Source organism: Nuphar pumila, chromosome 7 (assembly GCF_984573655.1).
Source record: "Nuphar pumila chromosome 7, dmNupPumi1.hap1.1, whole genome shotgun sequence".
NCBI classification, from domain to species: domain Eukaryota; kingdom Viridiplantae; phylum Streptophyta; class Magnoliopsida; order Nymphaeales; family Nymphaeaceae; genus Nuphar; species Nuphar pumila.
This window is the reverse complement of record NC_143255.1, coordinates 42605224-42624600: the sequence shown is the minus strand read 5'-3', so window position 1 is coordinate 42624600 and position 19377 is coordinate 42605224. Positions and strand designations below refer to the sequence as shown.

General features: G+C 37.7%; 1 protein-coding gene across 3 annotated transcripts in view; it reads left to right on the top strand.

The window, feature by feature from the left end:
- The window catches only part of LOC149832075 (protein PTST, chloroplastic-like), a 40063-nt gene that overhangs the window by 9076 nt on the left and 11610 nt on the right, over positions 1-19377 (top strand). For all 3 annotated transcript variants that reach the window (XM_090014311.1, XM_090014312.1, XM_090014310.1), the window contains exon 5: positions 16231-16299. In XM_090014311.1, the coding sequence (XP_089870437.1) occupies positions 16231-16299 (69 nt within the window). The remainder of the gene's footprint in view (positions 1-16230; positions 16300-19377) is intronic.

The window sequence follows — 19377 nt, the reverse complement described above, 5'->3', positions numbered from 1 at the left end:
GGAATTCTCTCTCGGTCACAGACCGTCCCCTTTGGATATCCGTACGGCTAGTCATACGGGGTATTAATTAATAGACACCCGTATGGTCTCGGTCTGCTACGAGGTCTATGCCTGTGCGTACCCACAGGGTAAGAGTAAGATAAACATTAAATAAATTATGTTAAATGAAATACTCATTCTTGAAAAAAAAATCGTGAACTATTGATATGACTTTCGTAAAACTTGTAGAAATCTACAGCTTATACTAATGTGGATAAATGTATCTTTAGTTCAGTTATCTTTTGCACTGTATCATGAATTAGAAAGCATAATCTTTTTCTTAGAATGATATAAATTTTTATGCTAGATATATCTGCAGTTGTTGCACATATTTGTACACAGGACATTGAGCACCACATATAAATATAATGTTTTTTACGCAGACAGGGGAGTCTGACCCTTCTGCTTTAAATATTTTTCAGGAAGCAACTAAATCAGAGCATCGTGGGCGTCGCATATGGAAGTAGTCAAGAGATCTCAGTTTTTCAGTGTTTCCTGTTTGAACTCTGATTAGTAGATTTACATTTCTATTATGAGATGTAATTAATGACATTAATGCTTTAATTAATGAATGGTATGCTTTTAGTACTTCTCTGTTTTATCCTGTAATGCACCCAACTCTTGTTTTCACACTTCCGCTATTTCAAAAAAAAAATTTACTTCAAAATTTTTACTATAAAAGTTGGGGCGTTACAACTTTGGTATCAGAGCCGGACTGAATAATTTGAGATCTTGGCTCTTCCAGCGACCGCGATGACTCTGTAAGTGTATAGGAATGTTGTTTTTATAATATAGAGATAAAAACCATATAAGTATTTACGATCCTTTCATAAAATTTTAGCTAAGGTTATAATGGATTCTAATTGCTTAAATAGATGACTTGGGCAAACCGCTGTAATGATATCATGAAAACGTTACATAACCTGACCGAAGTAGTAGGCCATCAAGCTACGACGATGCAACAGATGGACAACAATTTACACCAGGTGGCCCACGAGAAGAGTACAAACGATGAGACTATGTCCTACAAGAAATTCATGTACATGGATCCTCCTGCTTTCTCCGGAAAGACGGATCCAGAAGATGCTGAGAGTTGGATCCGGGAGATTGAATGTATCTTCTGTGTACTGGAGGTGCCCGAGGAGCGTCGGCTGGACTTTGGGACATATCGTCTTAAGGACCATGCCGAAAAGTGGTGGGAAACTACCAGGGCAGTAAAATTCCAGATGGTCCCGTATCTTGGACGAAGTTCGTAGAGGTCTTCAACGCCGCTTACTTTCCAAAGCATGAGAGGGCGAAGAAGATGCAAGAATTCTTGGACCTGCAACAAGGCGAGATGCCCCTCACCGATTACATCACTAAGTTTCACAGTTTGGAACGATATTGTCCGAATGTGTACACATCAGACGAGGATCGAGCAATGAAATTTGCTCGAGGCTTGAAGGCGGGTTTGAGGAACCGTCTGTACACTAGAGGGCCCAAGAACCTCGATGAGGCTATCCAGGTAAAAAATCATTTCTTTTCATGCTACAAGTTACATAAAAGTTTATAAGGTACTGTTAACCATTAAATGGTAATGGATTGTTCCTGTCTGTCCCGGACACAGGTGTCAACTCTCCTTGATGATGACTAGAAGGAGGGACAAAGGTCACAGAAGAACAAAATCGGAGTTCAAAAACCCGAGTTCAAGAAGAAGTTTGGTGGAAGGCGATTCCACCCTCAGAACAAGAAGCCACGACAAGAGAATGGCACCAAACCTAAGTAATAAGAAATTGACTATTCCTTTTTATTTGATCTATTGCTAAGGCATGATGAGTCTAACTCGATTGATGTGATCGACTCTTGTTTGGTTGATAACTCTAGTATTGAACATCCGGTTGTGGATGAAGTTAGCCATCAAAATGAAAGTTTAAATGAAAATGCATCTAATGATACACATGAATATACTCGGCATGAATATACTCGGCGTAGTCAATGTGACCATCAATGTGCTTTTGACAAGTTCTCTCAAAACATACCCCTAGTGGAATCCGAACTTAGGGGATCTAATCAAATCTCTAATGCTCATAGTAGATTTGTATCGACTTTTTTTTTTCAAATTTTAGAGCATGTTTAATAACTCTCCACTCTTTCTTATTATGAACCATTTAATTATCATGAAGCCAAAAAATATCCTCATTGAATTGAGGCAATAGAATTAGAACTTAATGCTCTTAGGAAAGCAAATACATGGGAAATAGTTGATCTTCCTCTAGGCATTACAAGCCTAGGGCTCTTAAAAGAATCGATAATGAGGAGACTTTCTTTGTAATAAATGTGACAGTAATATTTCTTTAAGAGTTATGCATGAAATTCATAGCCTTAATTCTAACATTATTATGAATGATCCATCCTTTCAATATGAAATATGTCCGTTGATAACTGATAAGAACCATAAAAATATATATCTATTTACCAAAATGATTCCAGAAACCAATACAGTTGAAGGTCTGACACAATGTTTTCTATAGAAGTAATATGCAGTAGACACTATATCACATATTGGCTTGTAAAAAATCCAAACAATCAGTTTACTAGCCTGAATTATGCCGGCTGCTAAAAACGAGATATATTGATGTAGGTCTGATGCATGGGTTCTCTGTAGCACACATAATGCATGGCAGACATAATCATTCGATATTGGGCTCCAAAAAATATAAGAATGTGATATTAGGCACTCAAAAATGGGAGAATGTGATATTGATGGTAACCAACAATACGCTACTTTTTAAGTTGTACATGTGTGTATATATATATATATTGTCATACATATATATTTGTTTCATATTATATATATATACATATATATTCATATATATATATATATGTATATGATGATAATGTTAAATTGTATCAAATCGTGTGTGTGTGTATATATATATATATATATAGCCCCAGGGGCATTTCTGTCATTTCCCATTTTATGCATATTCACACTTGTGAATGTGCATGTAACTTTTCTTCTTTTCTCTTTTCGTTTTTCTTTTTCTCTTTTCTTTTCTTTTTTCTTTTTACTTTTTTGACTAAAAGTCAAAGGAAGGGGAGACGTTGGACCCCCCTCCAACGTCTAGTAGGAGCCCCTTCTTTTGGTCTCCTCTTGTATTATAAATAGGGGTGTATCCCCACTATTGAAACTCATTCTTTTGGGAGCCTTTGTGCTCACCCATGCTCAATAGATTCAATCTTTTGCATTTCAAGTGTTCTCTTTGTACCTTTGTGTATATTCAAGTGTTCTTGGTGTGTCTTTGTACACATATCCTTTTGTGGAGTTTGTGCTTGTAGTGCACATCTTTGAAGATATTTTTACATGGTATCAGAGCCAGATTGGGAGAAAAGAAGATCGTGTGTTTTGTTCTCTCTATTGGGTACCTCGAAAAGCGTGCCATCAAGTTTTGGTGACCGGGGTAAAGACTAGTTTCTTCATTTAATATTTTGAAAGCATCTTACATCGAGTAGGACCTTATATCTCCTTGTGGTACACATCTCTTCTCTCTAATGGGCGAAAAGGATTCTCACTTCTCTCTTGGCTTCAAATTAAATGGATCTAATTATCATATATGGGCCGAGAATATGGAGGCCCATATCAGAGGTAAGGGTCTTTGGGGATATGTTCAAGGAACTATTCCCGAACCCGAACCTAAAATCGCTATCTTTGAGAAAGGGGAGATTAAGGTTCTTGACGGAGAAGAAAGAGAAAAAGCTTTTGAGGAATACAATAAAAGGTATGAAGAGTGGGAGATGAAAAACTACAAAATTCTTTCGTGGTTTTTCTCTTCGGTAGAAACAAAGATTAATGCCAATATATTGAAATTTAAAAAAGCATATCAATTATGGGAGTATCTTGAACAAATGTATACGTCAAGAGACTTGTCCCATAAATATTACCTTCAAAAAAAGGCTTTGACTCTTCATCAAGGAGAGATGTCGGTTAGAGAATATTTTGCTGAATTATCGGCTATTTGGGATGAATTTGCTCTCCTTGAACCTAAACGGAGTGGAGAGGCAATTGAATTGAGGCAAAAACAACTTGAAGATGATCATTTTTTTAATTTCTTAAATGGGTAAACCCGAGTTCGAACAGTCTAGATCCTCTCTTTTATCTTCTTTTCTTCTCCACCTTTGGAAGATGTTCTTACCAAATTAAGTGGAGAAGAAACTAGATTGGGAATGAATAAAATCAATCAAAATATGTTGGTCGTCCCCTCTAAAAACGAGGATGAGGGAGCTTACACTGTATCTAGACCAGGGAGAAATGTCAAAACTTATAAACTTCCCCACTTCAACAAGAATCAAGGAGCAAGAGTAAATAACGGACATTATGGAAGAAGAGACTACAATAAAATCATGTGTCATTTTTGTAAAGAACCTGGGCACATAAAACCCGTGTCCCAAATGGAAAAAGATAATGGCCATGTCGACAACCTTCCAAGAGGAGACGCCGTCTACCTCCAACAATGCCAATCTATCTCTAAATCAAATTATTGAAGCTCTTCAACCACTTCTCAAGGGATCAATCTCTGGAGCCGCTACGTCCTCCTCCCCTCCATGTAAAATTCTTTGGCTATTAGACTCGGGTGCATCCTTTTATATGATTCCAAATGCTTTTACACTGACCAATTATTCTAAAAACCTCTCGCCATCCTTTGTTTCTATCGTGAATGGGGCTTCTCTTGAAATTAAAGGAATTGGAGACTTTGAAAAACAAGATTTTTTTGTTCCTAAAGTTAGATTTATTCCAAAATTAAATTTGAACTTGCTTTCCGTTTCTCAACTTTCAAATCATGGATGTGATATAAAATTCTCATCACATAAATGTTGGATACAGGATCGTCGGTTCGAGAAGTTGATTGGGGAAGGCTCTAGAAAGGGTGACCTCCATTTCATGGAGTTTCTTCAAATTCCAAAAACCTCCTTTTGTAACATTGCCCAACATAAAGATATAAATGTTTGGCATAAACGCCTTGGGCATCCAAATATTGACAAGCTTTCTCATATTCATTTTGCTAAAACATTATGTAAAGAAAATTTTAGTTGTAATGATTGTATTCTGGGAAAAATGAGAAGCGTACCTTTTGGTTCAAGATCTATGTTTTCAACTAAGCCTTTTGAAATTGTGCATTCGGATGTATGGGGACCTGCACCTGTAGTATCTAAGGGAGGTTTTTCATATTATGTTATTTATGTTGATGACTATTCGAGATACAGTTGGATATACTTTCTAAAACATAAGCATGAAGTCTTTTCCACTAAGAATTTTCATGTAATGATAGAAACCCAATTCAATAGGAAGTTACAAATCTTTAGAACAGATTCAGGGGTGAATTTCTCTCAAATGATTTTAAAAGCTATATAGAGAGAAATTGTATCATTCATCAAAGGTCTTGTCTCAAAACTCCTCAACAAAATGACTTAGCTGAACGAAAACACATACATATTATTGAAACTACAAGGATTCTACTTATGTCTCAAAAGATTCCAAAAAGATTTTGGGCCGAAGCTGCCCTGGCCTCTATCTATCTAATAAATCGTCTTCCATCTAAAAATTTAAGCCAAATATCTCCTTTTGAAGTTTTATATAAAAAAAACTCGATTATAATAGATTAAGAATTTTTGGCTGTAAATGTTTTGTTCTCACTTGATAAAAATGATAAGTTATCCTCTAAAGCCATTCTCTGTGCTTTCCTTGGTTATTCAGAAACACAAAAAAGGTTTTAGGTGTTATGACCTTCAAAATGATAAACTGTACGTCTCAAAAAATGTCACCTTTTTGGAAAATGAAAGTTGATTTGAGGACACAACCCTCTCCGATAATGCTGATTATTTTTTTTATTTGAATTACTAAATAGGAATGAAGCTTTCTTTAGTGATGATGAAACAAATAATAAGAACATTGATAATGAAGCTTCCTTGTCTGTTCAACCGATAGAAGAAACAGTAAATGAACCAATTGCATATTCACATAGAGATAAAAATATGTTTAGAAGTGCGATGAAAAGATATAGTGATTTTAGTGAGCCATCTCAAGATAGCAACTTACGAAGAACTGAAAGACCTAGGAGAAACTCTTCCAGATTTATATCCTATGAATCTTTTTCTCTAAAACATAGAGCCTGCCTTAGTGCTATTCACTCGTATGAAGAACACAAAAACTTCGAAGAAGCTAAAGAAAGATTAGAACAGAGAGATACAATGGATAATGAACTTAGTGCCCTTAATAGAGCCAAAACTTAGGAATTTTAAAGTCTTCCAGAAGGGAAAAAGACAATAGGATGTAGATGTGTCTTTAAGGTTAAGATCAAGAGTGATGGGACTCTTGAGAGATATAATGCCCGACTTGTAGCAAAAGGTTATAGCCAAGAATATGGTATTGATTACGAAGAAACCTTTGCTTCTGTGGCAAGAATGGTCACTGTGAGATGTTTAATCACTAGTGCATCAATTAAAAAATGAAACATATATCAAATGGATGTTAAAAATGCCTTTCTAAATGGGAGCCTAAACGAAGAAGTCTACATGGATCCCCCCTGGCATGAATATACCAAAGGGTAAAGTTCTTCGGCTTAGAAAAGCCTTGTATGGTTTAAAACAAGCCCCAAAGGCTTGGTACGATCGATTTAATGAAGTAATGGTTGAAACTGAATTCAATTCTTGTTATACTGACACTGCTCTCTTTGTCAAAAAGTCTGATGCAAGGATTATAATTTTGTTGTTATATGTTGATGATATGCTAATAACAGGCAATGATACTAAGGGAATAAAAAATATCAAATCCACTCTAAAAGAAAGGTTTGAAAATGTCCAACTTAGGGTATCTGACATATTTTTTGGGTATTGAGGTTGCTTACTTTCGTAGAGGTTATTTTTTGTCTCAAACTAAACTGACTTGTGAGATTCTTGACAGGTCTGACATTACAAATGAAAAAATTTGTGAGACCCTTGAAGTTGTGGGCTAAAAAATGAAGGGTGATGATAGGATTTCTTTGGAAAATCCTACTCCCTATCGACAACTTGTGGGATCACTTATGTACCTTAGTATTACATGGCTAGATATATCTCATGCCGTACATACTGTAAGTCAATTTCAACATGCCCCCACTTCAGCTCATATGAGTGTTGTACTTCGTATTGTCAGATACATAAATGGCACAATAAACAAGGGAGTATTTCTTTCCTCGTCTTCTAATTTAGAATATACTGACTTTGATTGGGGAGGTGACCCAAATAATCGTCACTCCACCACTGGTTTTTGTATTTTTCTAGGTGAATCACTGATCTCATGGAGATGCAAGAAACAACAGAAGGTGTCTCTTTCCTCAACAGAAGCAGAATATCGAGTCATGACCTCCACAACTATGGAGATTGTGTGGATTCATCAATTCTTGCAGGATATAGGAGTACTGATCCAAAGACCTACACGATTGTGTTATGATAATAAAAGTGCAATCTATATTTCTAAAAATTACACTTTTCATGAGCGTACCAAGCACATTGAGATGGATTGCCACTATGTCAGAGAAGCCTACTTACAGAAAATCATAGACCTTCCTTATATGAATTCAGAATACCAGTTGACAGACGTTTTTCACAAAGGCGCTATGTTCCCCCAGATCTAATTTTCTTCTTGGCAAACTTTTGGTCATCATGCCGTAAGTTTGAAGGGGGGTGTTAAGTTGTATCAAATCATGTATATATATATTTCTTTATGTAGCCCCAGGGGCATTTATGTCATTTCCCATTTTACGCATATTCACACTTGTGAATATGCATGTAACTTTTCTTCTTTTTTCCTTTTCTTCTTTTCTCTTTTCTTTTCTTTCTTCCTTTTTCTTTTTCTTTTTTCTTTTTACTTTTTGAGTAAAAGTCAAAGGAGGGGGAGACGTTGAACCCCCCTCCAACGGTTAGATTTCTAACTGTTGGAGGGGCTCCAACATCTAGTAGGAGCCCCTCCTTTTGGTCTCCTCTTGTATTATAAATAGGGGTGCATCCCCACTATTGTAACTCATTCTTTTGGGAGCCTTTGTGCTCACCCTTGTTCAATAGATTTAATCTTTTGCATTTCAAGTGTTATCTTTGTACCTTTGTGTACTTTATTCAAGTGTTCTTGGTGTGTCTTTGTACATGTATTCCTTTGTGGAGCTTGTGCTTGTAGTGCACTGTAAGGAAACAACTTTGAATATATTAGGTTCAATAATAAACCAATGCACATGCACATGAAGTGCGAATATACCCACTAAAGGGGAAAACACAAGCAGATAATGTGCTAACACATAAACCCACAAAGGGGAAAAAATGCCTATAAGGCATAAGTTGATATTATTGAAAAGAGGAAGGGTGTAACACCCATTACATGGAGCAAAAGCTCCTCCAAAGGAGTGAATAAATTACAAGGGGGAGACCTCTATTTATAACAAGAGAGGAGCCACATAGGGGGCTCCCAAAGGAGTCGTTGGGAGCCTGGGGGCTCCCCAACGACTCTTTGGGGAGCCTCCCTAGGTGGCGCAAACCACAAAAATGAAAAAATAAAAAATAAAAAATAAAAAAAAATAAAAAAAAATTACAAACATATTCCAAATGATATATGCGTAAAAAGGGGAAATGACTAAACTACCCCTATGCCTAATAATAGAGAAATATATATTTTATATATATAATTAGGAAGATACATATGCATATATACCATATATGTATATGTATCATCCTTTATATATATAAAATATATATAAGATTACAAAGATTGAATGATACATTTTAACATGCACATCTTTGAAGATATTTTTAGATATATAATAGGTAAATACCCTCTAAGGGTATTTTTGTCATTTTACTCATGTAACAATACTGTTTATTAGGAACAATTTTTCTCTTATTTATTATTTATTTTTTATTTAAATTCTTTTTTGTAAAGAGCATGGGCTCTATGGTCAAAAGACCATAGAGTCATTGGGGGCTCCCCAACGGTCACATTTATGACCGTTGGGAGCTTCCCAATAGAGCCCCATGCTCTCCCTTTGTTTATAAATAAGGGTTGCTCTCTTGTAACCAATGCTTCTCTTAAGCATTTATGCTCAATAAAGATGAATATTTTTTATATTTTGTATTTTTTTATTTAGTTCCTTAATGTATTACATGCACTTAGTGCTTGTGTTGTTGCCCCTTGTTGGCTATTGTTTTGTCCTATAGTGAACTTGTTCTTGTGCACATTGTGATTGTGATCTTGTAAGCCCTTAGTAGCATTGGTTTGTGCATGCACTTTGTGATCGTGATCTTGTAAAGCCTTTAGTGGCATTGGTTTGTGCTTATGCACTTTTGTGATTATGATCTTGTAAAGCCCTTAGTGACATTGTTTTTGTATTTTTCGCTATTTCATTACACTACTGACAATTGAAACATGTTATATACAAAACACTGAAAAATGAAACCATACCAAATTGAAAGCATTGAAGTTTCTAGCTTAAGATTAGGCAAAAACCCAGAAAGCAATATCAGCAGTTCAAAAGACTAGTACTTTAGACTGCATGGACCAAACGTATAAGATATAGATGGGTGTTTAAAGTCAAAACTAAAAGTGACGGATCATTAGAATGGTATCAAGCAAGATTAGTTGCTAAAGGATATGCCCAATAATATGGAATAGATTATGATGAAACCTTTGCCTCCATCACAAGAATGACTAGTGTTCGTAGCCATTGCCTCTATCAAAAAATAACCTATCTATCAATTAGATGTTACAAATGCATTTTTAAATGGAGAAATTGGTGAAGTATACATGGACCCTCCTCTGGGGGTTAATATAAATGAAAACATTTTAAAACTAAAAAATGCCTTGTATGATCTTAAACAAGCCCCAAGGCTTGGTATGATAAATTTAATGATGTTTTAATTAATTTGGGATTTACCTTTTATTATACTGACACTACTCTTTTTGTCAAGAAAACATGTACCAAAATTGTGATTATTCTTCTATATGTTGATGATATGATCATCACAGGAAATCACAAAGGAGTTATTGAAATTAAATCTGTTTTAAAGAAAAATTTTGATATGTCTGACTTGGGGTTTTTGAGCTATTTTTTAAGAATTGAGTTGCTTATTCACCCAGAGGGTATATTCTCTCTCAGATGAAATTGACTGCTGACATATCTGCTAGGTCAGGAGTTTCTGATGAAAAGAAAGTGGAGACCTCGAAAGTCATTGATGCCAAATTAAGACTTGAAGATAGTGTGTTGCTCGAAGATCCTACTCCATATCCCTAATTGATTGAATCTCTCACCTACCTCTTTATCACCCAACCTGATATCGCCTATATAATCCACACAACAAGTCAGTTTCAACATGCTCCTACCTCAGTGCACATGTCAGCAATTATGAGGATTGTTCGTTATATTAAAAACACAATCTTGAAAGAGCTTTTCTTATCCTCTTCTTCATCCTTAGATTTAACTACTTATACTGATGCAAATTGGGGTGATAACTCAAATAATAGAATCTCAACTACTGGTTTTTGTGTTTTCTTAGTATATTCATTAATTTCTTGGAGGTGCAAGAAACAACAAGTCTCATTATTTTCAACTGAGACAAAATATCGAGCAATGGCTACAACTACAATGGAGCTGATATGGCTAAGGACTCTGCTTCAAGACATGGGAATTTCCATCTCCGAACCTTCGAAGATGTGTTGTGACAACAAAAGTGTCATTTGTATTGCAAAGAATCACACCTTCTATGAAAGAACAAAGCATATTGAGATGGACTGCCACTATGTATGTGATGAGTATCTCAAAGGAATTATTGAGTTGTCGCATGTCACCATGGAGTACCAACTTGCAAACTTTTTTACTAAAGCTCTTCCGGTACCTTGGTTTCTCTTTCTCTTAAACAAACTTTCAGTTATCTCTTTGTAAGTTTGAAGGAGGATATTAAAATAAATAATTAAAATGTATATATATATATATACATCTATGTATATATATTGTATACATATATACAAACAAACAACAACTATGCCTTCATCCCAAAACAATTGGGGTCGGCGATATGAACCAAAAAAGAAAATCGTTCTAGGTCTTCCACATGAATCCTTCTCCTCCAATCATTTCTATCCAATGCCATGTCCTCGGTGTGGTTCAAAGCATTCATATCCTTTCCTATCATCTCCATCCAAGTCTTCTTAGGCCTACCCCGACCTCTTTTAACATATGTCACATGGGTGCGGGTGCGACATAGGTGCGGCGCAATTCCAAAAAATTTGGATATGGGGACTCGGCTATATATATATTAAAAAAATATATTTTAAATATATATAATTATATATATAACAATAAATTAACACATAAAGATTGTAAATTTTAAAGCAAAAATAAAAAAAGCAATTCTTAACAACACAAACTTACCAAAATATAACACATAAAGAAGCTTGTGAGTGTGATAAACAATAAAACTTATCATAAATCTGCCTCATCGTCTGAATTAGAGGAAGAACAGGATCGAGGTAGTCCATGTTGAGAGTATGTAAATTATGTTCTCCCTCCAAGTCAAAATCTTCTGGATTTACGTCCCAATTCTTGGATGGTCCACAACTGCATCAAAAAATAACTATATTAGTATCTAACTTAAAACTTTGAATACAAATATTTAAATACAAACTTTAAATACAAAGAAAAAAAAGTACCTATACTCTTCTTTGGTGCGGCGAGAAATTAATCGTAGATTTGAGTGAAAATAAACCAAATCCTTTGCTCTTTTACTAGTGAGTTTGTTTCTTTTAATGTTGTGAATTTGAGCATATGTACTCCAATTTCTTTCACAACAAGATGATGTAGCAGGTTGGGATAACAACTTCATTGCAAGACGTTGCAGATTTGGTGTCTCTGATCCATATGTTGCCCACCAATTAAGGGGATCTTCCTCGTCCCTTGCCACAAGTGCTGCTAAAGAATCAAATCTCCCAATAGAAAACTTGCCAAACTCACTATTTACAACCTTAAACATGTGAGGATCATTAAAAAGTCTTCCCAAATATATCATTTTATTTCTTGATATCTCAAGATCTTCATTTGGAGAAACACGACCAACACCTGCTGTCAACCATTTTTTTGCATAGTATTTTGGATTGAGAGAGTGTGCCATGCAATGCAAAGGTGTATTGCTTTTATCTCATCTTCTCACTAAAACTGAATGTACATGATTGTAAAATTCTGAATCATCAAGTACAATATCTTTCTTCTCATGTTTAAAAATGCTACTTTGAACTTTTTCAATCATATTATCCCACATTTCATAAATTCTATGAAGCATGGGTACATCTCTGTCAACTTCTCTCAACATTTCCCAAATAGGCTCTCTATATTCAACAAAATATGTAATTTTATCCCACCAAAAAGCATCACAGTTGCATTTTTTGATAGCTTGAGCCTTGACATCATCTTCAGTACGATAAAAATCCCAATCTTGATCAACCACCATCATCATCAATGCATTCTTGAGTTGTTTAATTTTTTTTATCATAACAATGAGAGAAGCAAAACTAGTTTTAGCAACTTTCAGTAACTTGAGATCAGAATGCCTATTAAATATAGAAAGGGCATGATGATGGTTTACAACAAAATTTCTAATATTTCGAACATCATGCTCTATTTCCTCAATCCATAAGCACATTTCATGTGTATGTGCATCATCTTTTGATGGATTACATATACTCTTAAGTGTCAAATTTAAACTGTGTGCTGCACAAGGAGTCCAAAAAATATGTGAATATGTATCTTTACTTGCCAAATTCATTTCTGCACGACTGCAAACTGGAGCATTGTCAGTAATGATTTGCACCACACTTTCTTCACCCACTTCTTTTATCACTTCGACAAATAATCTCTTTAAATATTCAACATCTTTATACTCTCCAGATGTATCAACAGTCTTCAAAAAGATTGGCCCATTAAGTGAGTAAACAATGAAGTTTATCAGTGGTCGCCTTTGTATATCAGTCCACCCATCAGAAACAATCGACACTCCATGTCGTTTCCATGCAAATTTTTGGGTCTCTAACAAGTCTTCAATTCTATTTTTTTCTCTGCAAGAATGATTGTTCTTAGTTTTTCTGAACTAGGAGTCACATAACCACTCAAATTACAATTAGCCAAAGATGTAATCATATCTTTCCAGTATGGACTTCTAGCTACATTAAAAGGAATTGAGCTTGAGTAAAAGAATCGACCAATCTTTTTATCAATTTCTGCTTTTGCCATGTTTTTGAATGACACTTGTATTGTTTTATTGCTTTCCATCTTTCTTTTCTTTACAAGTTCTTGTATATCACTAGCAATAGGAAAAGACAAATTAATCGATTCGCTTCTCATCTCTGCAATTTTCTTCTTTTCAGCTTCCTCTTGTTCTTTTTTTAATTGCTTTAACATATCTTTGTCAACCCCAGAACATGCCCTAATTCCTTGACCACGAATATGCAAAATATGTGCTTTCACACGCGTATAAGAACCTGTGAAAACAATCTTACATAGATTACAATGAAACTGCACATTCCCACCACCACCACTACTAGCTTTTACCCCTTTTGTCACAAGCCTCCAAAGTGGTTGAAAAACTTTTAATTCAGGGTTAGAACTGGAACCAAATGTATTGACACTATCACTAGAACTCACCATTATATCTGAAAAGTGAAAACTGAAAAGAAAATAAGTAAATAAAATAAAGTTAATAAACACTTTAAAATAATAGTAATAGGAGCTCCAGGTTCGTTCCCTCTGTGCAAATCAGGTTCAAACCAGGCCCTCCTCTGCAAACAGGTTCGAGATAGGGGGCCTACCCCCTATCTAACGCAAAAAGGAGGGGGCAGGGCAAGCCCTTGCTGAACCTTATCTGTGCCAGGGGCTTCGTCCTTGCCTAAAAGCCAAAGGCAGCAGGGGAAACGAGAAGGGGCTCGGCCCCTCCTCGTTTCCTCTGCTGTTAGGCGGGGCAAGGATCGGCCTGTCAGTCGAGCCCCCTCCTTCCCCCCCTCCTACTTCTTACCCCTGCGATAAAAGGGAAACGAGGAGGGGCTGAGCCCCTCCTCTATGAATCAGAGGCATAGGGAGGGGCCGAGCCCCTCTTCTACGAGCAGAGGGTGCAGGGAGGGGGGGCGAGCCCCTCTTCTGCAAGCAAAGGGTGCGGGGGGCGGGGGCGGGGGGAGGATCCTGCCTGAAATAAGCGAAACGAGGAGGGGCCAAGCCCCTCCTTTGTGAATAGGAGACACAGAGAGGGACCGAGCCCCTCTTCTGCGAGCAGAGGGTGCAAGGAGGGAGGCTGCGAGCAGAGGGTGCAGGAGGGTCGACATACCTGTTGAGTGTTGACGGAGGGGGAGACGGTGGCTGCCTGTGCGTGCCGTCGCCGGAGTTTGGATCACCGGCATGGGTGTAGGAGAAAGCTGCAGGGGCTGAGGGGGAGAGGCAAAATCGAGAGGGTAAGCCCCTCCCCCTGTCGATAAACCGCTTTTAGGGTTCGGCTGCAAAAGAAATTTGGATATGGGTCGGGTCCGGACCCGACCCGACCCGGATCCAAAACATAATTTTAAAAATGAAATGGACATTTTTGGACTCGGTCAAAGTTGACCGAGTCCAAAATGTGGACGGACTCGGCCTCGACTCGTTGACCGAGTTCGACTCGGCGTTGACCGAGTCTGGCCCGAGTCCGAAGCCGCACCCGAGTCTGCACCCATGTCGGGGCGTGTCGAATCGGGTGCGGCACCTCCTTAGCCGAGTCCGTGTGACTTAACTTTTAACTAATATATTTTCCCATTTCTCCATCCTTCTAACTGGAGCATCATTAGGCCTTCGCCGAATATGTCCAAACCACCGTAAACGATTCTCTCTCATCTTATTTTCAATGGATGCAACGCCTACCTTCTTACGTATCTCCTCGTTTTGAATCTTATCTTTTATTGTATTTCCACACATCCATCTAAGTATACGCATCTCAGCTACACTCATTTTTTGAATATGATGTCTCTTGGCAGCCCAACATTCCGTACCATATAATAAAGCGGGCCTAATTATATATATTGTATACATATATATATATATATAGTAAAATATATATATGTAATTAGTCATAACCCATTATTGAATCTGTAAATAGAATAGTCTACTAGAGACTATATTGTAATTGTCTTTTTAATTTTATTTTTATTTTCTTTTTGGTTTGACCAAGGCTTTTTTGGGCAACTCATAGAGCCCTTGGGAGCCATCCTAATGGTCACAAATATGACCGTTGAGGGGCTCCCAACAGCTCTATAGGAGCCCCCCTTGGTCTCCCTTTTGTGTATAAATAGAGAGGATTGGACCCTGTTTATATTATTGCATTTTCTCAAGCTATCTCAATAAAGGCTATTGTTTTTTATGTTTGTTCTTGTGTTTGGCTTGGCCTTGTTATCCCTTTTGTGCTTATCTTTTTATGTATAAAGGCTATTGTCTTTATGTGTTTGTCTTCTTGTGTTTGGCTTAACCTTATTAGCACTTTTGTGCTTATTTTCTTGTATTTGGCTCTTTATAAGCCTTAATAGCACCTTTGTGCTTGTCTTCTTGTGCATTGCCTCTTGGCTCTTGTATAGTCCCTTAGTGGACTGTTTCGTGCTTGTGCTTCATTTCAAATACTGTGCTTATGACCATCAATATTTGTTTTTATGATCTTGAACATTTGTCATCATTTCTTTCTATAATATGCCATGCTTGACCATATTCTTGTTTCTTCATATTTGATCAAATTTGAGCTTCTTGTTGTTATCCTAGCTTGTTGCTATCTCAATGCCATCTTTATATGTCAATACTTGAAAAAAGTTGCCTTTTAAACTTTTCTAATGAGATTTCTTTTGAGACATTTCAAGGAAAGCAAAGTTTGTTAAATTATCTCAAGATATTCCATTGCTGATAAATTGTCAGGAGCTAAATTTTCTAGATTAGTCATTAGTCTCAACATTGTCATAGTTGTCATTTTCAAATTTCATCATAAACTATTCATTGTTATGTGATTTGGTAGAAATATTATTATATAATGCTCTATGTTAAGATGCAGTTAATAATTCAAAGTAGGATATTATTTTCTCTCTTTAAGTTCTTTATGATTTAAATCTTACAATAGAGTTTCCCTGCTAAATATTGGAATCTACAGTTGCAAGTCAAAGAGGATGCTTTGGTCAAATGTACAAATGAACTTGCGGTTATGGAACTTGAACTGCAGGTTAGATGCTTAATGATGCTATGCTAATACTTTTTTGTTTGCTGTCTGAAAATTCGGTACTTTCTGTTGAAGTTTAATTTGAAATTGTTTTTTCCTTATTTGTGATTTTGGAATCTTTAGTGTTCCTCTGTAGTCCTCTGAGCATTCTTTTCTGTGTTAATGGTTTTGATGATCCAATTATAGCAAAAGTTGCAGAGATGTGCTCTTGATCTTTCTATAGGAAGGGGTTAATAGAATTTTAATATGGAAGAAGTTGTCGCAATCTAAGTTGTATTTCACATTCAGTGTAGCTTGCTATTTGTGGGTGTGCATGCTTCACATATTGCTATCCCTCCATCTTCGGTTGTGCATTGGGAGCTTTGTAGGGGAAAGTAAAGTCAAAGCGCCATATGGCAATGGCAGGGTCACATAGATCTGGCCTTTTTTCCTTTTTTTCTTCTTGATATTGGCGGCCGGGTATTGCATCGGGCTTGGGGGCGCATGCATCTTGACAGCGAAAAAGCAAAAAAGCAACCGGCTACGGCTGCCTAGAATCTAAACCTAGCTGCCCGTTTTTGTTGCCACTCTGGACAACAATGAAGAATCAGGGGACCCAACCGACACTTGCCCGTGGCCGACGACAGTTCGATTCATCGACCGTTTTCTCACTCTTCTGAAGCCGTATGGGGCCTTTGAGAACTATGGGGGCCGACCCCGGACCCAACCAAGAGACTCAGACTTGGATCTGAATCGGAGAATCTTCTTGATCCCGAGACACTAACAGATTTGTTTAGTGTCCAAGAAGGCTTGATTGCTTACTTCACTAGAAAAAGTATTACCGATTGCTATTAGACAAAAGAGGGGTTGAACCAGACCTGCTAAGAGCTAGATTCGATATTCCAGACAAAAAGACCGGGAAAAGGAACTTTAAGCGATGGGCTGAACCAACCCTTATTTGTTCCAGGGGGAGGGGACTCCACTAACACTCGATAGACTCGATGACGACCGCTACTCACTGATATAGTAGGTAGATAGCTCGAAGGAAAGGACGATCTAGAGAATCCTCATGGGAAGGAAAACACGGTCCAGGCACCATAGTGTGACAGATAAGGTCCTGAAGGAGGGTCAGGGATGGTTGCTTGTTGAAAGGCTTGATTAAACAACTCACGGTGTACAGGGGATGTTCAGAAGAGCTCGAGAATGGGTGCCTCAAGTGCTCTGTAATGCAATAACTTGGGTTGACTGCTTGTGGTTACGGAAGGGGATTCCCCGTAGAGCATTCATCCCTCATTCCCAATCGACCGAGCTTCAATCACTCATCGTTGGTCCTTCCTCGCGGTTAGGCAACTATTTCCTTGTCGACAATCCCAATCACTTGCTTTTACAAGCTCTCCTATTTCTGCACAACTTTCGATTGATGGCTATGTTGCTTCATCCTGCTCCTTTGACTCATCTTCCAAGCGATCATTTCGGCCTGCCCTACAAAAGTTAGAGGTCAGCTATAGGCTCTCAACTTACAATAGCTCTTCCAGATCCAGAAAGAAATGTGCATCTCGATATGTGCTTCTGGCGATTTGGCGAGACCACACAGGTCGTGAGCTGACCCTTCCGATCGAACAAAGAACTCACACACAACTCTCGTTCCATCGAAGGACCAAATATTTGCCCAGGATGTGAGCCCATCCCCAGGTGTACCTGCGACACCACTCTCTACACGCTAGTTTAGCTACCAAAATGATTGTATGCCGAAACCTTAAAAAGAAAAAATCTAGAAAATGATGGATTTCGTACTGGTTAACAACTATCATATGTGATATGCTTAACTCATTTGAGAGAAATTCCAAATTGATTGCCCGGTAATAAGACTTGAATAAGTCTCAATCCGCCTATATGCTTTTGTTTGGGTTTGTTTCTTTTCTTCCCTAGGACGCCTTTCTCTGTGGTCACGTTGCCCTGACTCGACTCTAGTTGATAGAAAAGAGCGAGATATCCTTCTCAATAATGCCAACCGTAGGAGCAAGCTATTCCCCGGATCCTGATCCAGATCCTCCACCATCTTCTGGTCTTGAGCCTGATCATCTGCCTTATACTAATTCTAAGCCTAATCTTGCTTTTGAGCCTGAACCAGCCCTTAAGCCTAACCCAGGGCCCGATCTTACAATCCCGACTCCTGATTAGATTTTTGGTATGTTGGTTATTTTGTTCAACTACTTCTCTATACTTTATCTTAGGAAGCACGCGAGAAAGCTCCCTTAGGGTCTTCTTATCGCACGCCCCTTGGAGATTCGGTCAACTATCATAGCAACCTAGCCTAGCTCAGACCCTAATAGGCTTTTGCCCCAATCCAATATTGACTGGAAATAACTCATTCATGGACAACCAACATTTCGCTCAACTAACTCTATTGCGGCAATTGTAGCACTGCGAGAAAGGTGGTTCACCCAACGCTTGTTTAAGCTATCACCCCTCCATTGGTTTGATCTATCTTCACTTCTCGATCAATGAGGTTTTCTCCACACAATCAAGACCTAATTCACTTGAAAGAACCTGTAGTTTCTCGCCTAAAATGACAATAAGGAGTAGAAGGCTGCTTCTGCCTTAATAAAGCTGAGGGAACGACAACCCTCAGGAGACATGGCCGTGAAACCCCGTTGCACTGTGGGGCCCTTCTCTGATAATGATGGAAACAAAACCAATCATTCCAAAATGATACGCCAATCAGACTCAACATGGTATTGAGGGTTGACAGAAAGAACATTTACTGCTACTTGAATTGCAACAGGAGGAACTATTCTTACCTAAACAGCTTGAACGGAAACTGCACCTTGCTTGCAGAAGCGGTCTCGCTACCATGAGCTTTAAAACTGCTTGCTTTGCTTGCTCTCGGCGGAACGACTTTCTTGAAAACCCAAGAGACATAATAACAGGAAAGCAGTTCGTTCATGATGTTCAACCTTGTATTTAATTGGGCAAGCTTTCACATATTATGATTTGGACTCTCTATTTGACCATTCCCACTTAAAAGATGAGGAGTGTAGCCTTTCCGTAGATGGTTCACTGCTTGAGACAGGAATAAAGAAATCCATGGCATTCTTTGCT